Source organism: Hermetia illucens, chromosome 5 (assembly GCF_905115235.1).
Source record: "Hermetia illucens chromosome 5, iHerIll2.2.curated.20191125, whole genome shotgun sequence".
NCBI classification, from domain to species: Eukaryota; Metazoa; Arthropoda; class Insecta; order Diptera; family Stratiomyidae; genus Hermetia; species Hermetia illucens.
This window is the reverse complement of record NC_051853.1, coordinates 99,761,763-99,787,180: the sequence shown is the minus strand read 5'-3', so window position 1 is coordinate 99,787,180 and position 25,418 is coordinate 99,761,763. Positions and strand designations below refer to the sequence as shown.

General features: G+C 41.3%; 1 protein-coding gene across 3 annotated transcripts; it reads left to right on the top strand.

The window, feature by feature from the left end:
* Positions 1-1,526: 1,526 nt before the first annotated feature.
* On the top strand, positions 1,527-18,223 carry LOC119657435. Of its 3 annotated transcripts, none has more exons than XM_038064340.1 (5): positions 1,527-1,766; positions 16,597-16,971; positions 17,040-17,209; positions 17,263-17,574; positions 17,689-18,223. In XM_038064340.1, the coding sequence occupies exons 3-5, from the start codon at positions 17,048-17,050 to the stop codon at positions 17,965-17,967; spliced, it is 753 nt and encodes a 250-aa protein (XP_037920268.1). In that variant the 5' UTR covers positions 1,527-1,766; positions 16,597-16,971; positions 17,040-17,047; the 3' UTR covers positions 17,968-18,223. The 3 variants fall into 3 exon arrangements, with proteins under 3 accessions (XP_037920268.1, XP_037920270.1, XP_037920269.1); XM_038064342.1 differs by lacking the exon at positions 1,527-1,766 and adding an exon at positions 1,908-1,931; XM_038064341.1 differs by lacking the exon at positions 1,527-1,766 and adding an exon at positions 7,925-8,019.
* The last annotated feature ends 7,195 nt before the right edge of the window (positions 18,224-25,418 follow it).

Here is a 25,418-nt window from a genome sequence, read left to right as displayed (position 1 = left end):
GGTCGCTTCTGCATCAGTAGTGTGGTGGGTTAAAGTGAGCCAAAAAGATTTTCACCGTAAACTAGCCACACTGCCAAGAACTGGGTATCTGGGTATTGCCGGTGCCATGAGTACCACAACCGGCGCAGTTCTAAATGCTTTATTCAATTTGCAGCCGCTGGATATATTTATTCAAAGCACTGTAATTAGAGGTCATAGACTAATTCGATTAGATCTATGGGGAAACAACGGATATGAGGACACAGAGCATTAGAAGAGTTACTGGGAGTACTGAATCCAGTTCTTACAATGCCTTCCGATTCTCGGGTCCCCATACATCTGTTTGTGGAACTACTCTGGGTACCTGGTAACTGTGGTGTAGAGGGAAATGAAATTTCAGAGGCTTTAGCAAAGATATATATGCACTAGCAAAAGAGGGGTCAATCTCCCCCATGCCAAGACCGGAACCAGCGATTGGAGTATTAGTAGCATTGGCTAAGGCTGTCTTCAAAAACTGAGAACAAACTTCGCACAATGCCAGGTAGCAGAGCCTAAATCCTGCTAGACACGATAAAGTTTTTCTGTTGGAACCGAACATGCGTACCACAAAGTTTATCCAGTCGTGAAGCAGGACTTTGCAGTAGTATTGTAGGCATTCTGACAGACCATAATTCACTAGTTGGGCATATGTTCAGAGTAGGAATTATTCAAGGTGATACGTGTCCCTCCTGTAATGAGGAAGCGGAATCCACGGAACATTTCCTATGTGAATGCCCCGCCTATGAACGCATCAGGCGTCAGATCTTCAGTGCCGATTCAGTTGCGATGGGTAGCATCACATCCATCAATGGAAAGCCTGTGGTACGTTAACGAATCCGGGATATTCCGTTAGATGGGGGTATCGAGTACAATGGGCCACCACCGCCTGAGTGCTCAGAAGATATATGATAGCTTCTTCTTCACCGCACACCCACACCCACCCCGCACTGAAGAAAAGAACAAGTTATTCCCGAAATATCGGTATTCAACCGTTTCGATAGAAACACTGACTGACTATGGTGTTACACTTATGTACGGTCGAACTCTAATGTTGAATAGTTGCCACTTTTTCTAAAGTGGAGTCTCTTTTGTCCTTATTTGTGGCAATAGTAAACCAAACACAACAAATTGCTGACGACCAAACACCCACATTCATTAAAGATTCCCAAGCTCAAGTCGCCGCATATTAACTATACCAGTCAAATAGTTACATTCATTTGTCTTTCGTTCATCCAATAACCTATATATGTAATTTTCAGCATTCCAAATTTTAGTCCAAAATCTGATTACATGTGATACAGATAAGAACAATTATTTTAATCATACGAGTAATTGCGAATGACTTGCGGTATCTCCGCAATTTTTGCTCAATAAATCAACTTATCATAATAAATTTGAAGCCGAGCCTTCATTCGCGTTTGCCGGAATAGGCAACGATTCCAAAATATTTGATATGTGATATTTAAGCCACATGGGTTTATTTGCAGAACATCAAAAATCTCATCATTACCAAGCAAATTGTCTTACCGTCAACTCCGAGTTTATTTCAATGTTTGAAGACTTTTAGCAACTATAAAAGCAGTTGCTGCTTTGTTTCAATGTTCTAATCAACAGCAGATTAGAAGCGTGGTTGTTCACAGTATCGGCGTTATATGTACATAGTTGCGACCCCTTCAAATATTGTGTCGCGATTAAATTTTGCGAAGGTGTGAATTAGTAATCATTGGTCTCTCAGATATTATTGTCAGGTAAGACTGTGCTCTGGTGTTCGAAATTCCGTAAATGTGCAAAACATTTTCATCTATGCCAGTAAAGTAAAAGTAGTTTGTATCAAAATTGTCTACAAACGGACCCTTTATTATAATATCTAACAGTGATATGAAATTTGACCATCACTGTACTCTGTTTTTATGGTAAAAACTGATTTCTAAAATTCGGTAGTGATAACAAGAAAGTGTTTTACATACTATAACTTTGTGAATAGGAATAATAATCAATTTCTTGCACACATTGGGTGGCATACTGAAATAAGGATTCTGGACCACTGATACAAATTTAATAATATTAGATTAACCATCAATCAGAATACATAAATCAGTGGTTAACTACTGTGAAATATCAGGAAAGCATCCATATCGGGGTTGAAATGAAAGACAGTTAGTGACACCTTCTGTGTCTATTTACATGTTTGGAAATACTTGGTTGTTGGGGTTATTTAGTGAACACTAAGTTTTGGACACCCAGGACAAATTCAAAGCCTCTTATAACGTTGTACCATAAACTTCGACCTGAAATTAAATGCGTGCTATATAGTTCCAATGGCAATACTGACTTTTCTAATTTTTGCAGTGCGCACCTGTTGTACAGCTAAAATATTTCGGAGAAATCGAAGTTCTAATCCTGATTACCATATCTCATCCAAGACCCAAGGTTTCAAAGTAACTCAGAAAGCAGTACACAAAATGTTTGCTAAATGTAACCTAGCTTTAGCCTAGCTTAGGCTCAAACAAATGGCGGTTTAAGTTTGGATATAATCCACCCCCAGTGTTGTTGTGATTATATAAAAGAGCGTTTTCCACCTGTTACCACTTTCAGTCACGCTGCTCCCAAGTTAGAGGTGAGGTTGCGTCTGATGAGTTGCCATTACCCTAAACGAAGCCATCAGTTTTTCTTCCTTTTTGTGTACTTGAGCCCTATGCCCCAAACGCTGGGTCCGTGGACCAAAAAATGTGCGAATAAGTATTTCTGCATTTCGTCCGGTCTAACATCAAGTGGATGATCCCTCATTATCCCCAAAAACGTAATAATGTGCTATTATTAAGATATCGTAACAGAAATGTGTTACTGTTAATGTGGATCCCTTAAATCCCAAACAACAATTTAAAGCTCAAGTTTACTTAACAGTTGATAAGCATCAGCCCTGACAATTTGGTAGTTATACCCTTCTAGTAACTATGTCGGAGAAGTACCACAGATTATTGAGAATAACAAAAAAAATTTACAAACTCAATAACATTCGTTTAGTCCCTTCAACGCAGTCCTCATTCAATGCACTCTATATACGGAGTGGATCGAATGAAAGATATGACCATTTTTGTAAAAAAACTGATGAAAAGTACACGCTTCCGGATCAATACTAATCTATTTATTAGAGCTGCATGTTAAGTAAAATAATTAACAACTTTGGTACTTTGTGAGGAGTTCTTCCTTTTTATGGCATTCCATCGGCGAAAACTATCACAGAGTTTGAAGACGACATCCACACTAATGCGATTCAAACCGCAGTGTACTCGTTCAATTAAAGATTGATGGATTTATTAAAATAGGTTCGTTAAACGCTGTTTCCTTAAAGCAAGTCCACAAATTTTCAACGGGCTTTAGATCAGATAAGTTCGCCAATCTGTCCAAACCATAGGAAAATCCTTATAGATAATAACTTTTGCAGTATGACAGCGAGCTGCATAAATCTTTTTCTTTCTTCAGCCTTTGTCCCTTTTACAAGCGCAGTCGGCTCGTTGCGAGGATTTCAAATTCCCAGCCAGCATCAAGCCACCGTTCTTTCGACTTAAATTTTCAGACCAATCTCGGTAAGTGAATTTTTGTTAGTGTCAATTACATCGAAGAGGCCTCTCTCGCAATTTTGCACGATCATTGCAACCCCATATCGATCGCGGATATCCTCATTTTGGGTGTGATCAAGGCGTATCACACCACTAGTCCAACGTTAGTTCTTCGATTCCATTACCGAAAGACGCCGCTCAGTGTCCTTTATAATCAACCAACACTCAGAACCATAGACGGTGACAGAGCGAAGGAGATTGTGATAAATTTGGGCATGAGGCGTTCGTCAATGCGTCGATCGCAAAGAACATTACCATTCGAGTTACGCTAATCTCCTTTTTCTTCTACCTTTATTCTGTTCACAAGCGGGGTTGGCTAGTCATGATCGGTTTCGCCATTTGGTTCTATCAAATGACTGATCTGAATGCAATCGCGAGGCTTTTAAATCACTATCCAGCGTATCAAACCACCGATGTTTCGGCCAGACTTTCGGTCGCTTACCATCGACTTCGATGTTGATATCAATCTTTGCAAGTGAATTCTTGCTAGCGCGAATTACATGACGATACCATCGAAGACGTCTCTCTCGCAGTTTTTGCACGATCGGTGTAATCCCATATCGATCGCGGATATCCTCATTTCAGATGTGATCAAAACATGTCATGCCACTAGTCCAACGCAATATCTTCATCTCCATTCCCGCAAAACGCCGTTCACAGTCGGCCAACACTCACAACCACATTTTAGATTTGAGACATTCGTTGATACCTCGATCACAAACAACACCACTTCATCCAGGCTGCATTAGTTCGTGAAGCAATGTCATAGCGCAGCTCTCCGTCGGTTGATAGCATTGACACGAGATATTTATATCGTTCAGTTCTGGGCAGGTCACTGTCACTGACAGTGAGTGGCCCTATTTCATGGTGACCGGTCGTCAAAAAATCAGTTTTATTTAGATTCAATCTGGCACTAAGTGTTGTCATAGAGTATACTAGATAAACTCGTGTAACAGACGGTCAAACGCTTCCCCCAGATCCAGAAATGCAATGTAAAGAGAACGATGCTTCTCACGGTGTTTCTCCATGAGTAACAGTGCAGCGTGTATTGCATCAATAGTCCCGCAGTTTTTGACAAATCCGGCTTGATTTACGGTTATTTCAACTATTTCGCAAATACGGTTGTGAAGAATGCGTTCAAAAATCTTCATGGTATGAGATAATTACTATTTAATTGAAATATTCTACTGGACTACCTTTCTTTTCCCATATTGGAACTGTGGTACTTTCTTGAATAACCCGATTAAAGAATTCACTGAGCCACAGTGTTGGGTCCCAGCTCTTCGCTTTCCAGAGCTCAGATGCAATGTCGTCAGGTCCTGTGGCATTCCCCGATTTCACTCGTTATATTGCCTCCTCGACTTCAGTTGCGCTGACAGGTGGAACTGCTCCTAATGTCGGCAACGATTATCGAAGTGGAGAATAAGCAAATTCCCAAATTAAGTGTTCGATATCCTGTATGCGTTCGTTACGGCTTTTGGCAAGTCGATACATATCTTTCTCGTCCGACTGTCCAGTTTATCGAAAATATTTTCGAAATGGTCCGCTCGGGTGACAGCGACCGCTTTCTTTGCTTTCCGGTAGGCATTCTTATAAATTTGCTAATTGGGCGGTATTTTATCATCGAGAAATTTGTGGTAGAGGCGTTTCTTTTCACGGACCTTCATTTCAACATCGTCATTTCAAAGCCAAGTATCTCGGTTGATGTACCGCTTACCTGGCTTGGTGACCCTAAGGGTTGCAGGGGCAGCTTTGTGGATCGTGTTTTTCATTTGGTTCCACGATTCTTCCACATTCGTAATAGTTGGTAATCGTATAAGTGAGATCATTGCTTCTTTGTTCTCACGAAAAACCCGCCGCAGGCCAGTGCGCACCTCACGCTGTTTTATCGGTGGCTTAATTAGCAGGATGGCAATCAACGGCCGATGTTGAGGTGCGATGATCGCATAGAGAACGGATTTGCAATCAGTGACAATGGTAAAATGTCGGCGTCTTATGAAAATGTAGTCCATTTGTATTTTACTATTCCCACTATAAAATGTATTAAAATGAGACAATCGTTTGATGAACCATGTATTCATAAGTACGAGATCATATGTGTCCACAAAATCGACTGTACGCTCGCTACTCTCATTGTGCGCTCCAAACCCTTTTCCCCCATGGCGCGGGTTACCGTCTACTTTTTACCCACATGACCATTAAGGTCGCCTGCAATGATGATGTAGTCACCAGTATGCGCATTGTAGGTCTTTGCATCGAGAAGTTGACAGAAGGCGTCTTTCTCGGCATTAAGTCGACCTGTTTGTGGTGCGTACGCGGTGAAGAAGTGAATAGTGCCATTAGCTGATATAATGGTGAACTCCATCAGCCGGTCATCAAATCATCAAATCGTTCGACTTCTTTAATGGTAGCACGGAAACCCTCTGAGATAACAACGCGAACACCGTATTAATTGTGTGGACTATCAAAATAAAGAAGTTTATAACCATTTTTACCCCGTTCGCAGCTTTTAGAACAGGACCATCGGGTTTCTTGTGGAGCGCAAATACCAATGCGTCTTTTGCGAAGGGCTCTTGCAAGTTGCTCGGTCTTTCCAGCCAGGGTGCCAATATATAGCATATTTATTTCGCTCGGACTAATTCACTTACGTCCTGATGCCGTCCATGCGTCAAGAACCTTTGCACCTTTCTTGACAGGACCGGCAACAGCCCTGCTGCGTCGACTGAGGTGGATGCCCTAGCATTTCTTCGAGGCCCATTGTTACTCAGTCTGATCATTTTGTTTTTAACGACACTGGAAGCATTTTCGTGGTCGGCCTCTCGCGAGACCTGCCACCAGCAGAAATTAGGAGCAATGTGGAGTCACTCCAACTATACTGTATTTAACTCTTTTCCTGATCTCACCATTTTAGTTTTGTTTTATTGAGGATAGCAGACAGTACGTTTCTTCAAATCCTCTTCCTTTACCTGGTCTTGGGATCAGCATGATATATAATAACATAGCGGAGTTAGCTTCTGGATCATATCAATAGAGCTTAACTTATATTTCTGCATTCCTATACCCATGTCATGAATAAATACTAATTTGATAAAAACAATTACAGACAACATTTTTAAACAAACATGCTAATATTTTGGTAGTAAATAACATGTCAGATGTTCATCTGTATCTATTGTTATTATCTTTAAACGCTGTGCGTTCGTGTTTGCATTGAACTTTTTTTCATTTCATTTCATTTCATTTATTTTCTGAATAGTGACTTACAACTAGACAATGATTACTTAATGCTAGCTTAATAACTGCTAATAGATCTTAACGCTATCAAAACGGGTGACTATTACATCGTTTGGCCAACCCGACCTTCTCTGTAATCTACTTTACTGTGTATATTCTTATCATATACATCGATCTTGACAATTTTTTTTTTATAGGACTTAGCATATTCAAACTGCGCCCGCACTAAAGGCGCGAGAAGGTGAAATTTTACTTACTTAGCCTAGTTACATATAACTTAACCTAACTTATTTTAACTTAAGCTAGCTTAATCTAACATAAATAATTCTTAACTACTATTTACAATGAGCACATTACAATTTCCTGTGCTTATCCTCTATCCACCCCTACCAGGCAAGGAGTTTCAAAAAGGGTTAGGATTTTGGGTCTTAGAGATGAACTCACGATTTGGCAGGGCCTTAAGAATGTGGCCAATGGGGAGGTTTTACCCTGTTGGTAGAGTTGCCGAATTAATGGGTTGGGGTGGTCCTCCGTTCTTTCGAAGAACCTTTCCATTATTGTGAGAACGTGTTCTCGAAGTGGTTTGACTTTGGCTCGCCTATACACTTCGGCGTTTTTGCCGATCTTTTTTGTCTTCCAGTTGTAAGACAAGCCTGTGCAATGTCTAAGGATTCGGCGTTCGAATGACTCGCATTTGCATTGAACTTTTATCTTCTTCTCTATATATATACATAGTGTACACTTAATACACATGCAGACCTTTCAAACGTCTTACGGTTACCTCCCTATCTACTATTTTTGCTAGTAAAGAGAGTTTTTTTTGGCAGTAGCCAAGTATCTGGAAGTGACTTATTTCATCTCGGCTTCTTTTTAAAGAAAAGTGCCTAATCATTGCTGACCGGTTTCTTTTACTTGAAGTTACTCCTACTCGTCAGTTATGTTGCTATTATGCTTACTCCAACTCTTCAACACTTTCAAACAGATAATATCTGCCAGTGCAGCTCTCGTCCAAAGTTAGAATTGTAGTTGTACATACATATATGTAACATATGCAGTATGAGTAACGTTTTGATAATAGTTACTCGCGTTCTGTGTTCTGTAGTTATCACTCCGGCCCTAATATTCTCAACGATTTCGTGAGTTAATTGTGAGTTTTGGTAATTTTCGTATTAATTGTTTCAGCCCGGGACGTGGATAGCCCTTTTTCAACACAAGAGTCCAACACTTAAAACAAAACTTCCAAAAAGAAATTCCTGACAATGATATGAAAATGATTAGAACTTAGCCTTTCGTGCAGATCGGAACGTCATCAATTCTAGTATGTGTAAAATGAGACTTATTCCATTACGTTGTAAACGCCAACAAAATTTTTGATACAGAATCCAATCACGGGCAAACTTGTTTGCTTCTAAATATCATCGCCAAATATAAACCTAAATTTCCACCACGAGCTCTTACCAAAATAAATATGTATTTTGTTTCACGATCGATATTCTAATATTTACAAATTAAGTTCTAACAATTCGCAAACCGAAAGCTCTCCGCTTCAGGAATGAAAGGTTTTGTGCATTTCTTGTGTATATTTGAGTGAAGAGCTGTTCCATTTCTACGTAACCCATAATGTATATGCATTAAGCATGTCAGACTACTCACGTTAGTATGATATTGATATTTAGTGTTTTGCGTTGCAGGAAATTTACAAGGAAGGGACAACTTGGAGCTACTGTACCTTTGTTAGTTATGGATGATTTCGACTAAACCTGGGGGTATCATGCTTCATAGTATATGTATAATAGTTTATATTATTATCAACTTTTATGACTCTAGAAGAAACTGAAAGGGGAGGGGTTTCTAGTCAATTTCTCAAAAACAGTAAAATACCGTTATTAAGTTAATTTGATTAGATATTTATATATATATGAAACGTGTTTTGAGGTCTGGACACCGGGGATTCTAAGAATGAATTCGTGAAAGAAATGATCACCTTTCGACACCCGCAGTCCCCACCTTTCCAACAAATGCCAAAGCGAAGACCGGCTTCAGAAAGTATTAATCAAAACCTTTCAGGTGATACCCCCACACGATTATAATTGGGGAAGATAAACTTCCACCCCCTTTTGTAAACAAGACCCCCATTCAAGCTCAACTTTGAAGAATGCAACTCACTGCATGTAGGTCGTTCGTAGTTCCCATTATTCTTCCAAATTTCGTTTCAACTGAAGCAGACAGAAATTCAACCGATTTTAATAAGGTTGTGTTTTAGACTAAACTCCAAACCATTAATTAATAGTCGAACTGCTTTGAAAAGAAGCGTGCAATCTACTGAATAAAACTAACTTTTTTTAGGACAAAACCAACAAGTGATAAAGGTTAAAGAACCTGTTGATAAAATTGGTAATCCGAAAGGTTGTGTATCGTTCGCAAAGCCGAAAAATCCATGAACCTTTCCTGATTAGAATAGTTCTCATTGAAAATTTTGCTGTACCATTTGTATGTCTCTTGGCCGCTTTCGAGAAAAGAATCCTCCGAAGAATTTTTGGCACCCTACATGATAAAATCCGGCTCAATAGGTTACGGTGGGCGGGTCACTTAATTCGTATGGATGAGGATGATCCCACCCGGAAAGTCTATAAGGGCAATATCTATGACCCGTGTTCGCCTTTTCTCGTAAGAAAAATTCATATCAGTTTTCTACCTACAAACTTAACCTTTCTTAATTTGCTATGAGCTGCCATACCGGCTCTAGAAAATTCTCAGCTACTGTTGATAATTCGCGATTCGATATTTTGTATTCCTTTTACCTGCAAAAATACTTTTATAAAATAAAATGCTTTGTCGAATGGGTGTCGACTCAGTTGCAGAAGAGTACCAGAGCCAAATCAGGATAATAGTCACGAGCGAGCGCAATGCTGGCCACATTGCCTCCTAGTGTACTGTTATTGTCTTGAGTGAAGTACTCTAACACCCTACAAGAGCCAGATTCAATTCCAGGATTAGTCGAATCGCGAAGCCCACCTAAATTAAATCGCATGAATGTTGTTGAATCGTGCTTTCATCCACTTACTTCAACAACAACTTTTTATTTAATTGGTATAAAGCCTATGTATTTGAGCATGTTTGTTTTCAATTTTTGGATGCTTCCGAATGTGCAAAGCGCTTCAATTTTGTGGTTTAGTAATCTATAACTTTAATGATGAATGATGTCCTAATCTACCAATGGGAGTACTTTATTATTTCCAATTCTTTTCTCTATCTAAAGGACGTGATAATTTCTCAACCTTTACAAAAATATGCGAGCAGCTGGATAGTGCTTTATCAAAGTATACCTTCTATCTAATGTGATATCCTATCTGCTTTGATTCAATCATTCTCAATTCTAAAGTGCTGTGTAAAACAAAATTTTATTAAAATCGATCAAGTGTCTATAGATACTAGGCAATGTGGCGAATTGTCATGCCCAAACCGATAGAGATATGCTCGATAATCCCCATGTTTGCTCGAAATATGTATTAGGTCGAAACATAATGCTTCGCTGTGTGGTCGCTCTTACTCTTACTTTTTATTATAGCCACATTCCATTTCTTCCAAACCTTTTCGTATTCTGAATGTGCCTACTCGTGTCCAGATCGGTTTCTCTTTCGTTGCCTACGTCTTCTGGTCTTGAAGCAGATCTAGCGGCGTTCTCCGACTTCAGACTTCCACCAGAAGTTCGGTACTCACTTCTGGGATACAATACACTTTAGCATGGATACGTCACGTGCTCGCCGTTACTTTTCGCCGATCTGTAAAGTTTTCTCCTTAGCATTTACTTTTAGCGTTGTATTTTTCTGCAAAGCTTCTTTGAAATTCTCCTCGTCATACTTGCTGGCTGCCGATCTTCCAAATCTTCTGGGGTCAATTTATTCTTGCACCCTGATTAATTCAAAAAATTATAGCCTGGTGGCAACTGCATGTATATTCTTCGCTGACCTACCACTGAAGACCTTTAGCGAAAACATCGCTAACATATATGATATCTATTGCAGACCCCACCTTGCTATTTCATGCATTTTAAAGAACCGTAGAGTTTTTTGCCTGGTGCTCAAATTCTAAACACTTAAAGCATTTTTTCAGTGCTTCGTAATCGCAGAAGATTCAGACTTTGCTAGCAGTTCTTTTCGCAACATCAAGAGGTAGACTTATCAACGCAATTGTCGTGCTTCCATACGATCCGACTGTATACCTAGCAGGGATCGAAAAGTTCGGATAATTCCCTCCTTCATAGTAATCTTTTGTCACTCGTTACATTCGATGCCTACACAATTTTTACTCAGTTCTACTTCTGCCGTTTTCTCTAGTGACAACGCCGTTTTTTTCTGCAGGTATTTTGACTTCGCCTGGCAGTCTGTTTTCCACACCTGATTTAGTCGCATAACAAAAATTCGAAACCTTTCATATCAGAAAAGAATTGCTTCTGGTTTTCCGACTTGTTTCCCATAATGGCGGAAAGGTAGTATTGATCTTGGGACTTTAAATCAAGCAAGTGGTCGGTCATGCTTCAAGTTTAACCTAACAGCTGTCATCAGTTTAAAGTGTTTGGTTGCTGGTTTTGAACTAATGATGTGGTTTCCCATTCTGATGTGAGCAGTCGCTTCTTTACGACGCTTCGTGATATGCACCGCCTCTACTTTGGTCACGGCAAGTAAAAGATCAGCACCTTTCAGCCATTGCTTTTTACCAGTAATTACTTGGGATGAACAAGGCTCTGCATTCGCGAGGTGTTTTCCAGCAACCATCACCGCTATGCCGCGTGGCCGCGCTGGCAACTGGAACGTTGAACAGGTCATCATACATGATATTCCTCCATAGTGGTAACAGCAAAGAGCCCTATGGAACACCCTCAGCGGCAATGTATTCCTTCGACCCATTGTCTCTGTCGTAGCAAAGACTCTTTGCTGTAAGTGGCCGATGCGTTTTGCATTTTCAGCCAGGCCAGTTTGGTCCAGTCGATGATTGATCTCTCACAGAGTTTCTACAGCTGGAACTACTTGTTATAAATTATATGCTCAAACATTTACACCATAGTATCGAATAGACATCTGTATGGATGTGCTACATCTCCAAGTCAGTCTTACCCACTGCTCTCTGTGGCTTATTTTAGCCATTTGCACCCTTGATTCGTAGTCTGTGAGAGCAAGTCGTGAGCTGAGAAATTTTTAATTTTTTTTCCATCACAATTAGTGCCTTTTGAACTCAGGAAACTTGCCACTTTCAACAGAATTCCGGATATCCTGGCCCGCCATTCCATTGTACAGCATAGACCTGGAATCCTTGTGACATTCCGGTGCATTGCGACCCTCTCCTCCACAACATTTGTATCGGGCAGGCCGATCAACGTACTTGATGTACATGCCTTCATCAAATGTTTATATAAGAGACACTTGAAACACCCCTCTAAGAGAGTTGCTCTCTAAAGTAACAGACTAGCCACCTAATTTGGACCTTATCGATGTCCAACCTCTGCCAACAGTCGGATGGTCGCCTTCTAAGTGCTTCGTTATGCCTTTTTGAAACTTAAAATGGTTGTCTTATGTATGTCACGCAGTTTAAATTTCTCTGCTGAGGCAGCTCACACACCCACTTTAGTCCGAATTCAGCTGAAATTTTCCCCGAAGTTTTTAAATTTGGAGTCAGCTTTCACCTTTCTCAGTACGTCTGCGTAGGACTTATTACCAGTGCTTGAAATTATGACCGCCTTTGGGAAGATTTCCCAAAATTAATCCAGCCGTCACTTTTTTTATTATTTGTTAATTTAGATATTGACTTCCTTGATGGCGCTAGCGTTTTTGATACTATTTTCCCACCTACCAAAGTGTTATCCCCCATTCTTAAAGTGGGCGAAGCCGTTTCTGTTTGCTGGGAGCATGCTGGTTGTGGTGGATGTCCCCCTTCCTTCCTCTTCCCGATTGTTTTCCCGACCATTTGTGAGTATATATAAATGTTACATGTGTTGGCTAGAGCACCGTCAAAAGGGTAATTTTAGGGTTTTAACTTGACTATTTCTCATCTTCCCGCGGTTTATTGTACAGAACCTCAATGCCTGCCACCATATTCTTCATTACTTGGGGCACGTTGTGCTTGTCTTTAATGAATTCCAACAATTCATCAACAACCTTATTTTATGCCAGAGTAATCTCCATTCCTCCTCTTATCGTCCCAGATATTGGAGAAGAGATCTCTTAATCATCTTGGTTTAAACACTTCCTTTTCTAAGCTGCTTATAGCATTACATGCCATGGTGGTCAAACTGTTCACCACCGAAGTATTGCAGTCGGAAGCCTGCTCGCCTACTCTTAAAAGCCGCTGGTACTGGGGTTCCCAGTTTCTGTACCGTAGGTCTGATAGCCATTTTTATCCAGAAGTGAGAGTTTTCCCCACCGGTGCATAAACATGCCAACGTGTACATATTCGTGTTCACATGTAACCGCCAAGCATTCCGTTATCCGTACGAAGGGATACAAATGATGGGAAATTTCTTACGCGCTTCTTACTCTGTCCGTCAGTCACACGCACTTTTCTCAAAAACAGTTATACCTATTGGCATGCAATTTTGTGGAAAGGTTTAATGCGCGAACCCGCTCTTACCTCCTTTGAGATGAATGACGTCGTGTTACGTTAAATTTAAAAAAAAAGTCACCATACACCTAAACTTTCTTTCATCAAACGATGGAATGTAGATCATCAAAAAAGTAATTAGCTATTGTGTTCATTCTCAGAAGCTATCCAGTCCAAAAACCTGAAACTGCCTGTATAGAGTATCTAGGGCTCAAAATACCTTCTGTATTGATATCAGGCGGCGCGAGATCTTGGGCTGCACATCAATGAAGGCAAGACAAAGTATATGGTGGCAACGTCAGCACCGAAGACGAACCAACCAACAACATCAAACCACACTGGTCAAACGGGAAGAATAAAGATAGGAGAATACAACTTTGAGACCGTTGATAATTTCTCCTATCTAGGGTCGAAAATCACAACCGATAGCAGCTACGACGATGAAATCCGCGCGCGGTTGTTGTCAGCCAACAGAGCCTATTTCAGCTTACAAAGATTGTTCCGCTCGAAACGTCTCACCATAGGGTCAAAGCTCTTACTGTACAAGACAATGATCTTGCCAGTCTTCATGTATTCCTCGGAGACTTGGATTCTTAGCAAGAAAAATTGCGAACTCTTAGCCGTGTTCGAGCGAAGAATCCTCCGAAGAATTTTTGGCCCCCTACTTGAGACTGGATGATTCCACAGCCTATATAACGACGAAATCTATGAACGATACCATGACCGTCTGGTTGTGGATAAAATCCGGCTTATTAGGTTACGGTGGGTGGGTCACTTAATCCGTATGGATGAGGATAATCCAGCCCGGATAGTTTATAAGGGCAATATCTATGGTAGGACAAGAAGACGAGGCAGACCCTGCCTAAGAAAGAGCGATGGCGTAGGCCAGGACGCCAGACAGGTTTTAGGGATATCGAATTGGTGGACCTCGACGCAAAAGCGGGATGTCTGGAGTTCCTTATTAAGGGCAGGCTTAGACCGGATACCGGTTGTTGCGCCGTTGATGATGATGATTGATATCAAACAAAGTTGATGATTATTCTCTTTTAAGGTTTTGTCTGTCACGCACAATTTTCTCAGAAATGGCTGCACCTATTGACACGAGATTTGGTGGGAAGGTGGAAATTGTAAACTGCCATGCATGAGGGGAGCAATATCGTTCTAGATAGATTTTAACGACGGGTCCCCATACCTACGAGAAAGGGTGCAACTTGTTTTTTTTTTAAAGTAGGCAGGTGTATCAAATGAAATGTCTTGATAAATACTTTCTAAATCTTGCATCTGTTCTCACATTCAATGCAAGAGGAGGGAGTGTGGAGCCTGCAAGTTGATCATTCCTTTTTCGGACATATTCTCAGAGACAAAAAATTCGAAAAAAATCACGAAGCTGCCACTACACCGTCTGTAGACCTCAAAATATTATATAAATAGTTAATAATAGTACATTACTATATTTACGGGAAATTGACTGCAAACCCCTTTAAGCTCATCTTTAAACTATATAATAGCATAAGCTGTAATATAAAACATGACCCTACCAAGTGTGGTGGAAATCACACTCTTACTAACAAAGTTATAATAGATCAAATGTATCTCTTCTGTTCAAATTTACAGTAATCTAAGATTTTGAATGTATCAGGCAGAAGTGAATAGTCTGACACAATATATATGTACACATTACGAGATGTCAATAGATAAGAAAACCCTGCACACCTGAAGGGTCCAACTTCTGGTTTGCGTACTTGTTTGGAAATTGACAAGAAATTCCTCACATGAACATCCTACAATTGTAGAATATTGCAGTAGTATTGGCAATAATGTAAGCCACCACACCACTACATCGGGTAATCATGCTACTATCGGCTACAAAGTTGCAACCCACGGTCTTCTTAAGGCACAGATTGAATTTGTGACCACAATCAGAGCCCCGCTGTTACAAGCAACAATAATACCAGTCTATACTGGTGGAAGCAAGACATACCTAAGTCTCTACCAAACTAAGGAGTACGGCACCCAAGATGAAACGCAACTCCCGAAAGTGTCTTCGTCCATTTCGACATAACCACAACCCCCATGAGACTCCCACTAAGGGGGCTCCGCAACAACGGAGCTGAATGTACCTGAACCAGAAATTCTCCTGAGACATGTAAATCCAGAGGGCTATCCTAGTTCCCATTGCACCGGTGTACCCCTGGTAAGGTTTTGTGACTGAAGTCACTTCTGTGCAGACTCGGCTCTGATGACCCTAATTAAGCATCACGCCACCTCAGAGCACCACTAAATGCATACGTATACATTACGAGCTACTTCCATGTAAAACAGTTCTGAAAATATTCTTCCATAAGAAATACACAAAACCGTTCATTTTGAGATGTACTTGGTGGCTTAAATTTAACGCAGATGCATCGTGATATTTCTTTCACACTTTTGGTTAAGAGTGACTCCTGTCCCACTTTTTCATCCCTTACTACTTTAGTTGGCAAGCAACATAAAAAAAATCCAGATGCATTTGTTTGATACCCTATGGTATAGGGTAGGTATGTAGGTATCAGTGGCCGCTCCGGGGAGCCCAATTAGCGCTTTGGTGCGCCGTTTTGATGCCACAAACCCCTAAGACCGTGACTGTTGTTATGGGAGCAGGGAGGCAGAGTCCAGCCGGCTTGGATCTTCAGAGCCAGCCCGTAGTATTCACGAAAGAAAGCAGCTCTCCCATCCTGGAGCTAGAAATCTCTCTGAGGTCCCCAAAGAATGGTTTACCCAGTGTCCGCAGCCTGACCGTAGCCAGAGCTGGGCAATCCCTTCCATCCCCCCATATAGGCCCATGTTCCGTGCAGGCCGCCGTAGTCTTGAATGCATTTGCACGCGTCTGGCATAGGAGCGCTCGTGATAGGGCTATGTTATAAGGGGGCCAAATTCTCCTTGACTTGGCACAGCTTGTAAGCCTTCGCCATCTCATGCCCGCGGCTGCTAAGTAGTGCGAGTAGACTCGGCCCTCATGTGCTTTACTATCATACATGTGTGGGAATTTTAATACATAACATTCCGCTTCGAAATAAAATGCGTTTGACAGGCAAACGTATAGTAAATAGATGTTAATTTTAAGTTCACTGGTAAATAACCTCTTTTTCAGGTCTCCATCCCAATTTTCACGATGATCATCCAAAAGAACAACTATGATATTCCCGACTTCCTCAACGAGCAGTTTTTTAAAAATGCTGTCGAGAATAAAGTTGGATCTAAGAATTTCGAATTAACCAGCCTCGATTTCTCAATGGGATGTAAACCTGAAGATAATCATCTGAGCAATGTTTACCGTGTAGAAGCTGCTTATAATGAAAAAGGAAGCGGGAAGCAAAGCAGGAAATTTTATTGTCAAATGTGTTCCCTTAGAAGGCGACAGGAAAGAGTTTGCCGAGATGGACATTTTCGAAAAAGAGAAGCTAATGTATTGCGACATCATACCGCGGATTGCGAGCTGCCTAGTTAATATAAAAACTGCACCAAAGTAAAGTACAATATATGGTAAGGTTCCACATAGTTAAATATTTAATATGAGATTTACTTGATTGCTAGGTGCTACTATGTCATGGACGAGCCCATGGCGAACTATGGTCTTTGAAGACATGAAGCCAACGGGATACGATATAGGAGATCGCGTGAACGGGGTGGACATAAACCATTGTAAAGTATTTTTGACGAAACTAGGGCAGTATCATGCTGGTTCCTTATTGCTCCTGGAAAAAGTAGAAACTAACAATTCAGGAAAATTAAAATTCACAATAATCCTTTTCTGTAGGAACCTTCGTTGAGAGAATCAGAAAATTTAAAGCATGGTATATTTTCTTCGCTGAGCTTCAGCAAAGCAAATATGACAACCATGCCGTATCTGAATCTTTCAAGACTTATCGATCATGCATCAAAATGGCCTGGCTATGAAAAAATCGTGAATAAACTAAAAGACTTCCTTACAAATAAAACTTTCCTCAACAAAGTTGTAGAAAACATACGTATATCACCAGGTGATATAGTAGCAATCTGCCATGAAGATTGTTGGGTAAATAACATCCTTTTCCAATACAAAGGGAATTCGGTAACGGATGCTCTTCTCGTGAGTATACGATAATAATCATTTTTGAAATGGCATTCAATTGTAATAATATTTTATTTATGTCTGAAGAAATATTCTAAAATAACAGATAAATTTGCATCGATGTATTTTTAGATTGATTTTCAAGGATGCACTCGAGGGAGTATAGGACTTGACATTATATTCTTTTTTACTGTCAACGCTGAACTAAATGTCTTACGCCAAGATAGAGATCAACTAATTGAAGAATATTACTACCCAGCGTTCCGAACATCACTCGAACAAGGCTCCTATAAGAACATCCCTACAATTCAAGATGTCAAAAATGAAGTTAAAAAGAAAGCAATGTTTGGACTTTTCGGTGCAGTTCTAGGTCTTACCTTTTATCTCAATGAAAAAAGAAGACAAACTTGAAAATACTGTTGAATCCCTAAAGGATAAAAGTAAGGTGGAAAAGATGGCCGACATCGCTTGCTCATCAGAACGATTCAAAGAAACTCTAAAAATTTTCCTGAAGGAATGGGAAACCTATGGGATATTTGATTGATAAATTACCCCGCTAAAGAACTGTGCTACAAACTACTTCATCTCCATCAATTCTATTCAGTATTTCCATCAACATACTTGGGATTGAAACTATTAAATTGATAATAAACATGTGAAAACTGAATTTTATGTGTAGCTCTTTATTTTGACTTGAGGTAAAATCAAATTTTGATCATCTAGGGGAATCTGGTAGATTCTTGGAATCTAAGACTCTTTTCTCTGTGAGTTGGGACCTCCGAACACACTCAACGTCTTCCTCGCTAGTCGCAATGGTGAGAGATTTATGAATTTCTGCGACATCGTACGAGCAATCAGAATAATCGCTTCACGATCGGCAGTAAATCAGGAGTTGTCTTTTTAATGTGGGTAATAAGAGAGTGCCCAGATTGGCTTAAATGGAGCGGAAGATCCCGCTTCAAATCTCACTGGCAAAGGGATTTGTTATCGTGACTGGATGTGGGATGCCAGTCGATACAGCTGTGAATAAGTACTTGGCTGAAATCAGCGTCATAGTCTCGGGCGAGCAATGCTGACCACATTGCCTCTTACAGTGTACTGTAGTGTACCGTTACGGTCTTGAATGAAATGTTCTAACACACTTGAAGGCCCTGATCTAATATGGATCCTGGATCCTTGTGACAACGATTATTATTATTATTCCCGAGTTGCCACAATCTCAGCAGATGCCGGATTTTACCTAATATTAGCACTAACGGCCAAGCATTTGGACTCGGATGATCCTACCTACTTAAAAATTAAGGGGCGCTAGTGGTGGTGGCCCGTGATAGGTCAATGCGAGAATCCGTCGAGAACTCCCCGCAACATCGAGCATGTATGCAGAATGGTGTACTTCTACATAGTTTGAACCAGACTGTTTGAAAGTCCCAGGACACCAAGAGAAGCTGTGAGGTATTTAGGTACAGTACCTGTAGCTGACAATATTATGGTACCAACCGCTCGAGACGCCAAATTTCTTAGGTTTCCCGAGCCATGGGCACAGAGTTCACCTTCTTCTTCACGTATTTCCGTTCAATGTTGCTATTATGGAGGATAGCAACATCAAACGCCGTAACTGCACTTCAATACACAAGTGATTGTGGTTGCAGCAGCAACGTATCAGCAGATAGCCGGGATGCAATCTCATCATTGATTTGAGATAGAATTATCGGAGTTGATGGAGATGCATAGAGCGTGGTCTGTGCAAAGTATTCACTTCCGAAAATTCTATAAACGCTCTTTGGAATTCGTCCCGAACCTCAGTCGAGACATCATCTGGACGGTGGAGAAGAGTGCTTCGGCGAACACTGAAACTGTTGCATGCAGTGCGACCTATTGTTATTGGTGCACCGCCTCTGCCTCCATCGACTCTCATTCACCAGTTTCCGCGATGACCTCAAGTCGAACACGTTCGCTAATGATGGCCGGGATTGTGTCGCTGCGAGTAATAAAGCGGTACTGGTCTGCGACTTGCTGCACAGTCACATACCCTCGACGAATCTCTGATGCAAGAAGGGGAGGAAAGATGCTGTACTCGCCTTCCCCGTTATTTCGTAGTAGGAGCAAATGATAAACAGGTTCATTTCTTCAGTCCACCTCAACCGCTGCCTACGCGAACCTGCTGAAGTAGTCTCCACCGGTTCTGAGAGACGAAGCAACGCTCCTGGTTGTCGTGGGACCTAGACGTCGAACCGCCCGACGACAAGCTATTTCGACGCCGTGCAGTCCATTAGGAGAGCCCAACCCAATCATCAAGTCAGACGACTCCCACCGGTTATCTGTGCGGGACCTCAAGTTTCTCCTTCTCATTAGATGGATTTGCAGTAAGGCATAAAGCCTTACTGCCACGTATATACAATATGCCGTGCTACTGATATGTGTTTTTCTGTCCTGTTTTATTAGCTCATTTTCTTTTAAATGTTCCTTGATGCTAGTTTTGACTAGCCGTTTGGCTTGCCCTACGTGTATGCAAGGACAATCTTGGCAAGACATCTTGTACATACCATTTTTTTCTCTTCCTTTTTCAGGTCTTCTTCATTGCCTAATTGCGCTTTGAGCCTGTGAATCCTACTGCTTCGATGCTTTCTTTGGCCAAGATTCGTCGCAAAGCTGGGAACATTTTCGTTCAGTATGTTATGCTGGCTCGATGTGTTCATCCTTTGTTGTACAAACAAAGTTGTTAGGCGATTTCGTTCCTTCGTACCTTGCATTTTCCTAATTAAGTTATGAATTAGGGTTGGCCGAAATCCATTTTTTGTGGCTGTATCCACAATGTATGACTTTCCTTTTTCAAACCTTTCTTTCTTAGTAAGAGGTATAGACAAAAGTTTTTGCACCATGGATCGGTAGGCGACCACTTTATACTGGTGTGAGTGGTTGGGCATCCTGACGATGATACGGTGTGTACTCGATAGCTTCCTATATATGTCGAATTCGAAACCGTTACTCCTCTTTAGTAGTATTTGGATGTCGAGGAAGGGAATGTCACCGTTTGATTCCTCTTCCATCGTGAATTTTATATCAGGGTGTGATTTGGTCAAGTATATCTTGTTTATTCCCCTCTTTTACAATGGCCAGAACGTCATCTACGTAGCGTAACCAAATTCTAGCTTTGGTCATCTGCCGTACCATTTTCTTTTCCAGGCCTGACATGAAAATTTTATTTAATAGTGGGGATAATGGATTACCCATCGCTATCCTTTGGTCGTCTTATAGAATTTATCTCAAAAGGTAAAATAATTTTCTAACATACCTGTCGCCGCTAGTTTGGTTTACAGTTTGGCCTTTTCTTTACCCTCCGGAGTACTGTCGTGCTGTTTGATCCATTCTTCCAGCTTTCTTCTTCCAGCTTGCCTTCAGATCGTATGAACCCAAGATTTCAACGTCCCCTATACGGCACTCTTACAATCTCTCCACGACTTCTGCTGTATTTCTCACTGATGTGCTCTTGTAGATATTACCAATTTTATGTACTTCACATATCACTCACTTGGCTATGTTGTATGTTGGAGAGTTCGTACCTTCTACAGGGTGCGGCAGCATAACTTCCTTTTTTCAAAACTCAATAAAAACTATTGTATGCATCGGAAAATATTTATTTATTTTTTATAATGTAGGTACATGTCTAAAATTTTTATTTACATTGTTTTAAAGATCAAACCTGTTAGGTGACGTTCCCCATTCTCCATACATTGCGTAAACCACTCTTCCTCTTGCTACGCTGGATGACGAGCTTGAGGGTTTTGCGAGCGGCCTTATAGCAGCACTCTTTCTGCCCCTGATCGACTCTACCTACCGCCCTCTGAGCCGCTCTTCTGGCTCGGTGGCATGCTGATCAAAGACCGGTCAGTTCATCATTCCACCAGTAGTTTGGTCTTCTACTGGGGAATGAGCATCTCCTAGGCATGGACACGTCACATGCTTTGGCGGTGCATTGAGCCAGATGGACGGCTCTTTCCGTAAAGGCGCCTGCTTTATCAGGTTAACCACACCTCTATGAAGGTCTACTCATGCAAAGATTTTGTAGACCAGCTTGAAATCTTTTTCGGTTTCGGGCATGATAGCTCTTTGCCCTGAGGGTCGACACATGTCTCAAAGAAGATTGCCTGTTGACCGCTGTAGGTGTACCGTTCGCTGACGCACCAGGATATACCACGCGCCAGCGAAGGGCTGACAAAGGTCAGGTCTACAACTGAGCCTGACCCTCCTTTCTGGGAGGTGTTTATAGTACCTTCGTTAGCCAAAACCATATTCATCAGCGCGAAAGCTTCTATTAAACTGCGCCTCCTAGCATTTGATTCTCTGCTACCCCACTCTAGGGCCCAAACATTGAAATCACCACCAATCACCTTTGGAGTTCATCCCCTTGCGTCGAGAACAAGATTATCAAACGTTTGCTCGAATTCAGGCAGTGTCAAACTTGGTAGGGCGTAGCAGCTGTATACATATACACCACTTATTTTCGCCCCAACAAAGCCACGGACTGCCTGACTTGCAGTACATTGTATGGCCTGTCGACCGCATGCCCATATCGTCGCTCCACCAGTCGAGTCTGTGACCCATACGCCACCGTAACGGTTTCTGCACGGGTCACTTATGATGGCGATTTCCATCTCAGATTCGAACGTGGTCTGCTGAAGTAAATCCTGAGCGACCCTGCAATGATTAAGGTCTATTTTAATAAACCTAATTTACTACTTCCGGCAATATGCCGGTAATCTTGTCCCTCTTTCACCTCGCACAATAGGCAATTGGGGTTCCAGATTGCAAGCCCTGGCAATATAGTTCTTCTCCCCACACCTTCTGCATCGATCGGATCGATCAATGCTGCTGGTGCATACCTTGACGAAGTGCCCAAACATGAGGCATTTAGAGCACCTGTTTAGTGAGGTCTGTTCTCTTAAATGGCAGACAACCCATCCGAACTTTTTCGACCGCCTACAACTTCTGCGCTGTCTCCGCTGGTGCTTATATTGTGGCCGTTTGAGTTCCACCATAGACTTTTCGTAAACTCACAACAGACTCCTCGGCAAGTTCTTCCAACTTGAATTGCTCCTTCAGAGCAGTAAAAATTTCTGCTTTCGATGTTATTTCATCGAGATCCTTACATTGTATATAGACCTCAAGTTTTTTGGCATGCACTGCGGCATTCTCCCCAAGTGAGTCCTTCATCCGAGTGCGAAAGTCATCAGCCTTGCCCACACCCGATCTTTTCAGCTCGAACCCCTTTCTGGGTTCTTCGGATTCGATTCACATTACCGCTCAGATCTTTTAGGTCGGGATCCACTTTGACCTTTCTGAGTATCTCCGCGTAGGACAGATTGCTCTTACTGGAGATAACAATCGCACCTGGACGGGTTCGCACTTTTGCTTTGCTTTTCGCTTTTTTGCTCCATCCATCGTTTCCGTTCGTCATGGGCTTCGCAACGCTGGCCGACTTTTCTACATTCGCTGTACGCTTTCCTCCTTCAGAACTATTAGTGCTGGTTTTCAGAGTTTCCTGTCTGCTTTTTTTTCTCTTAGGCGACTGATGATTATTTAAAGGATCCCCCTCTTTTTCCCGTACTCTTTTATTTCCCCGTATTTCGATGGTAGTACGGTTAGGTGTCACTTAGATCGCTTGTGACACTGTTAGTGCAGCGGGGTTTGGCATATCCTTAGTATTCTTTTCCTCCATCTGCGATCTATTATAGAGGACTCTAATAGCCTGGCCTAATGGCTTCGTGCACGTTGTGCTTGTCCTTGATGAACTCGGACAGCTCAACTATCTTTCCCCCAAACTGGATAAAGGGTAATTCCTCCGGATCGTGACTCCATTCCCTATAAGCCCCGACAGGGTTACTCCTTTTGTACGCTGTTTCACTTTTGGCAGTTATTAATCTTGGCTGTACTTTATCCTTCATCGTCTTTAGCATTAGTGGAGATCTCAAAGTTGATGAGCTTCTTTTGAATAGATCCTTTTCTTGTTCCTGGAGCACCTCTTGCTGTCGCGCATCTTAAACATATGCGGTGGGTGTTGTCACAGTTTTTGTCGTCCAACGATCCGTCTTCAGTTCATCCTTGGTTGTTCTTGTTACTGGTATTCTCGGTAAGGTCGTGCTTCGCTTGAGCACTTCCTTCTCCAGATCCAAATCACTTGTAACATTATATGCCAAGGTGGCCACCGAGGCACGGCGGTCGAGGGATATCGACGACTGGGAGCCCGCGTCCTCACTCCCAAAAGCCGCCGGTAATGGGGTTCAGGGCCCCTGCACCGTAAGTTTACTCCTTCTCTCGTCTTCCATGGCGGTTTTATGTTCTGTGTATCCTTCCCATAGCCATTTTGGTCCGCGCACCAGAGATGAGCAAACACTAGCCCATGCATAGTCAGAAAAGAAAAGGACATGAACACATATTTACACATCAATAGATATGCCCCAATCCGCCAGCTGGGGTCGCGCCTGATGGGAGATCTGGCCACTCCTCACAGGTCTATCTGTCTGTCACAAGCACTTTTCTCAGAAACGGCTATACCGATTGACACGAAATTTGGTGAGAAGGTGGTGGACCCCCAGACATGCAGTGAGTGATATCCTTCTAGGTTGAATTTAGGGGGAGGTCCCCATACATGTAAAATGGGGGTGTACATTTTTTTTTCACCGAATGTAGCCATGTAGAGTATCAAATGAAAGGTCTCGATTAGTACTTTTCGAAGCCGGACTTAGTTTTAAGATTTGTTAAAAAGGCGGGGAGTGGAAGGGGTGGAAAGTGATGATTTCTTTAAAGGAGTTATTCTCAGAAACTACCCAACCGAAAAATCTGAAGAAAATCATGAAGCTGCCTCTATATGGTGTCCATGGCCTCAAAATACTCTCTATATCGATATCTATTCAAATTAAGTTAATAATAGTATATTACCATATTTTTGGAGAAATTAGGTTAGGTTTATCCCAGAGTTACAAAAGTTGGTATTGTTATAAAATATAATATGAAGCATATTATCTCCAAGTTTAATCAAAATCATAATATTACTAACAAAGTTACAGTAGCTCAAAGTTGACTCTCCTCTGTAAATACAACTAAATATCAATATCACATTGAAGTGGGTAGTCAGACATGCTAAAATCAAATACATAACGGACTACGTACAAATGGAATAGTTCTACACTTAAATATACTCACAGAAGAAGCAAACAAAACCTTTCATACCTGAAGCGGCCAGCTTCGGGTTTCCCGACTTGTTTAATAACCTCGCGGGAGTAAACTGGATTCGGAGCTAGTAGATAGAGAGGTGAATATGAAGGGACAAACCAACGCAAAACGTTTGAGAGGGTCGATAACGAAGTTTATCTAGTTCAGTTCAATTAGAAATGGAGCCAATTTCTATTCCGGCTCACTTTGCTTAAATGGAATAATTGCATCCTGAAATAATATTTATGACTGGGAGTTTTCCTTCATTAATTTATTATCAGTTTGGGTTGAAAATATTCCTACGAGAAAAAGTGAAAATTATTCCACGACGTTTCCAATTGTAATTATAAAAATTTATTATAATTATATAAATTAATTATAAAATTTGCAAATGTTGAATGGCACAACCATATCTGAATTGTCACATGCCGTTTATAGTCTCATTAACCTTATCTTAACGCTACACCTAATTCAACATTAAAATAGTCCATTCGTATTTTTATCTACTGAAACATGAACGTCATACTCGATTGTTCTAATATGGGGTATTCATGCAGCTCCGACTCCGACTAAGATTTTATTCGTAAAATTTTCAGAAAATTAAAAAAATGACAAAGCATTCATACAAGATTTTATTCGTAAAATTTTCAGAA

Coding starts and splice junctions, on each gene's coding strand:
- LOC119657435 (XM_038064340.1), top strand. CDS start 17,048: ATGTCATGGACGAGCCCATGGCGAACTATGGTCTTTGAAGACATGAAG. Junction 17,210..17,262: donor CCTTATTGCTCCTGGAAAAA/GTAGAAACTAAC, acceptor CCTTTTCTGTAG/GAACCTTCGTTGAGAGAATC. Junction 17,575..17,688: donor CGGTAACGGATGCTCTTCTC/GTGAGTATACGA, acceptor ATGTATTTTTAG/ATTGATTTTCAAGGATGCAC.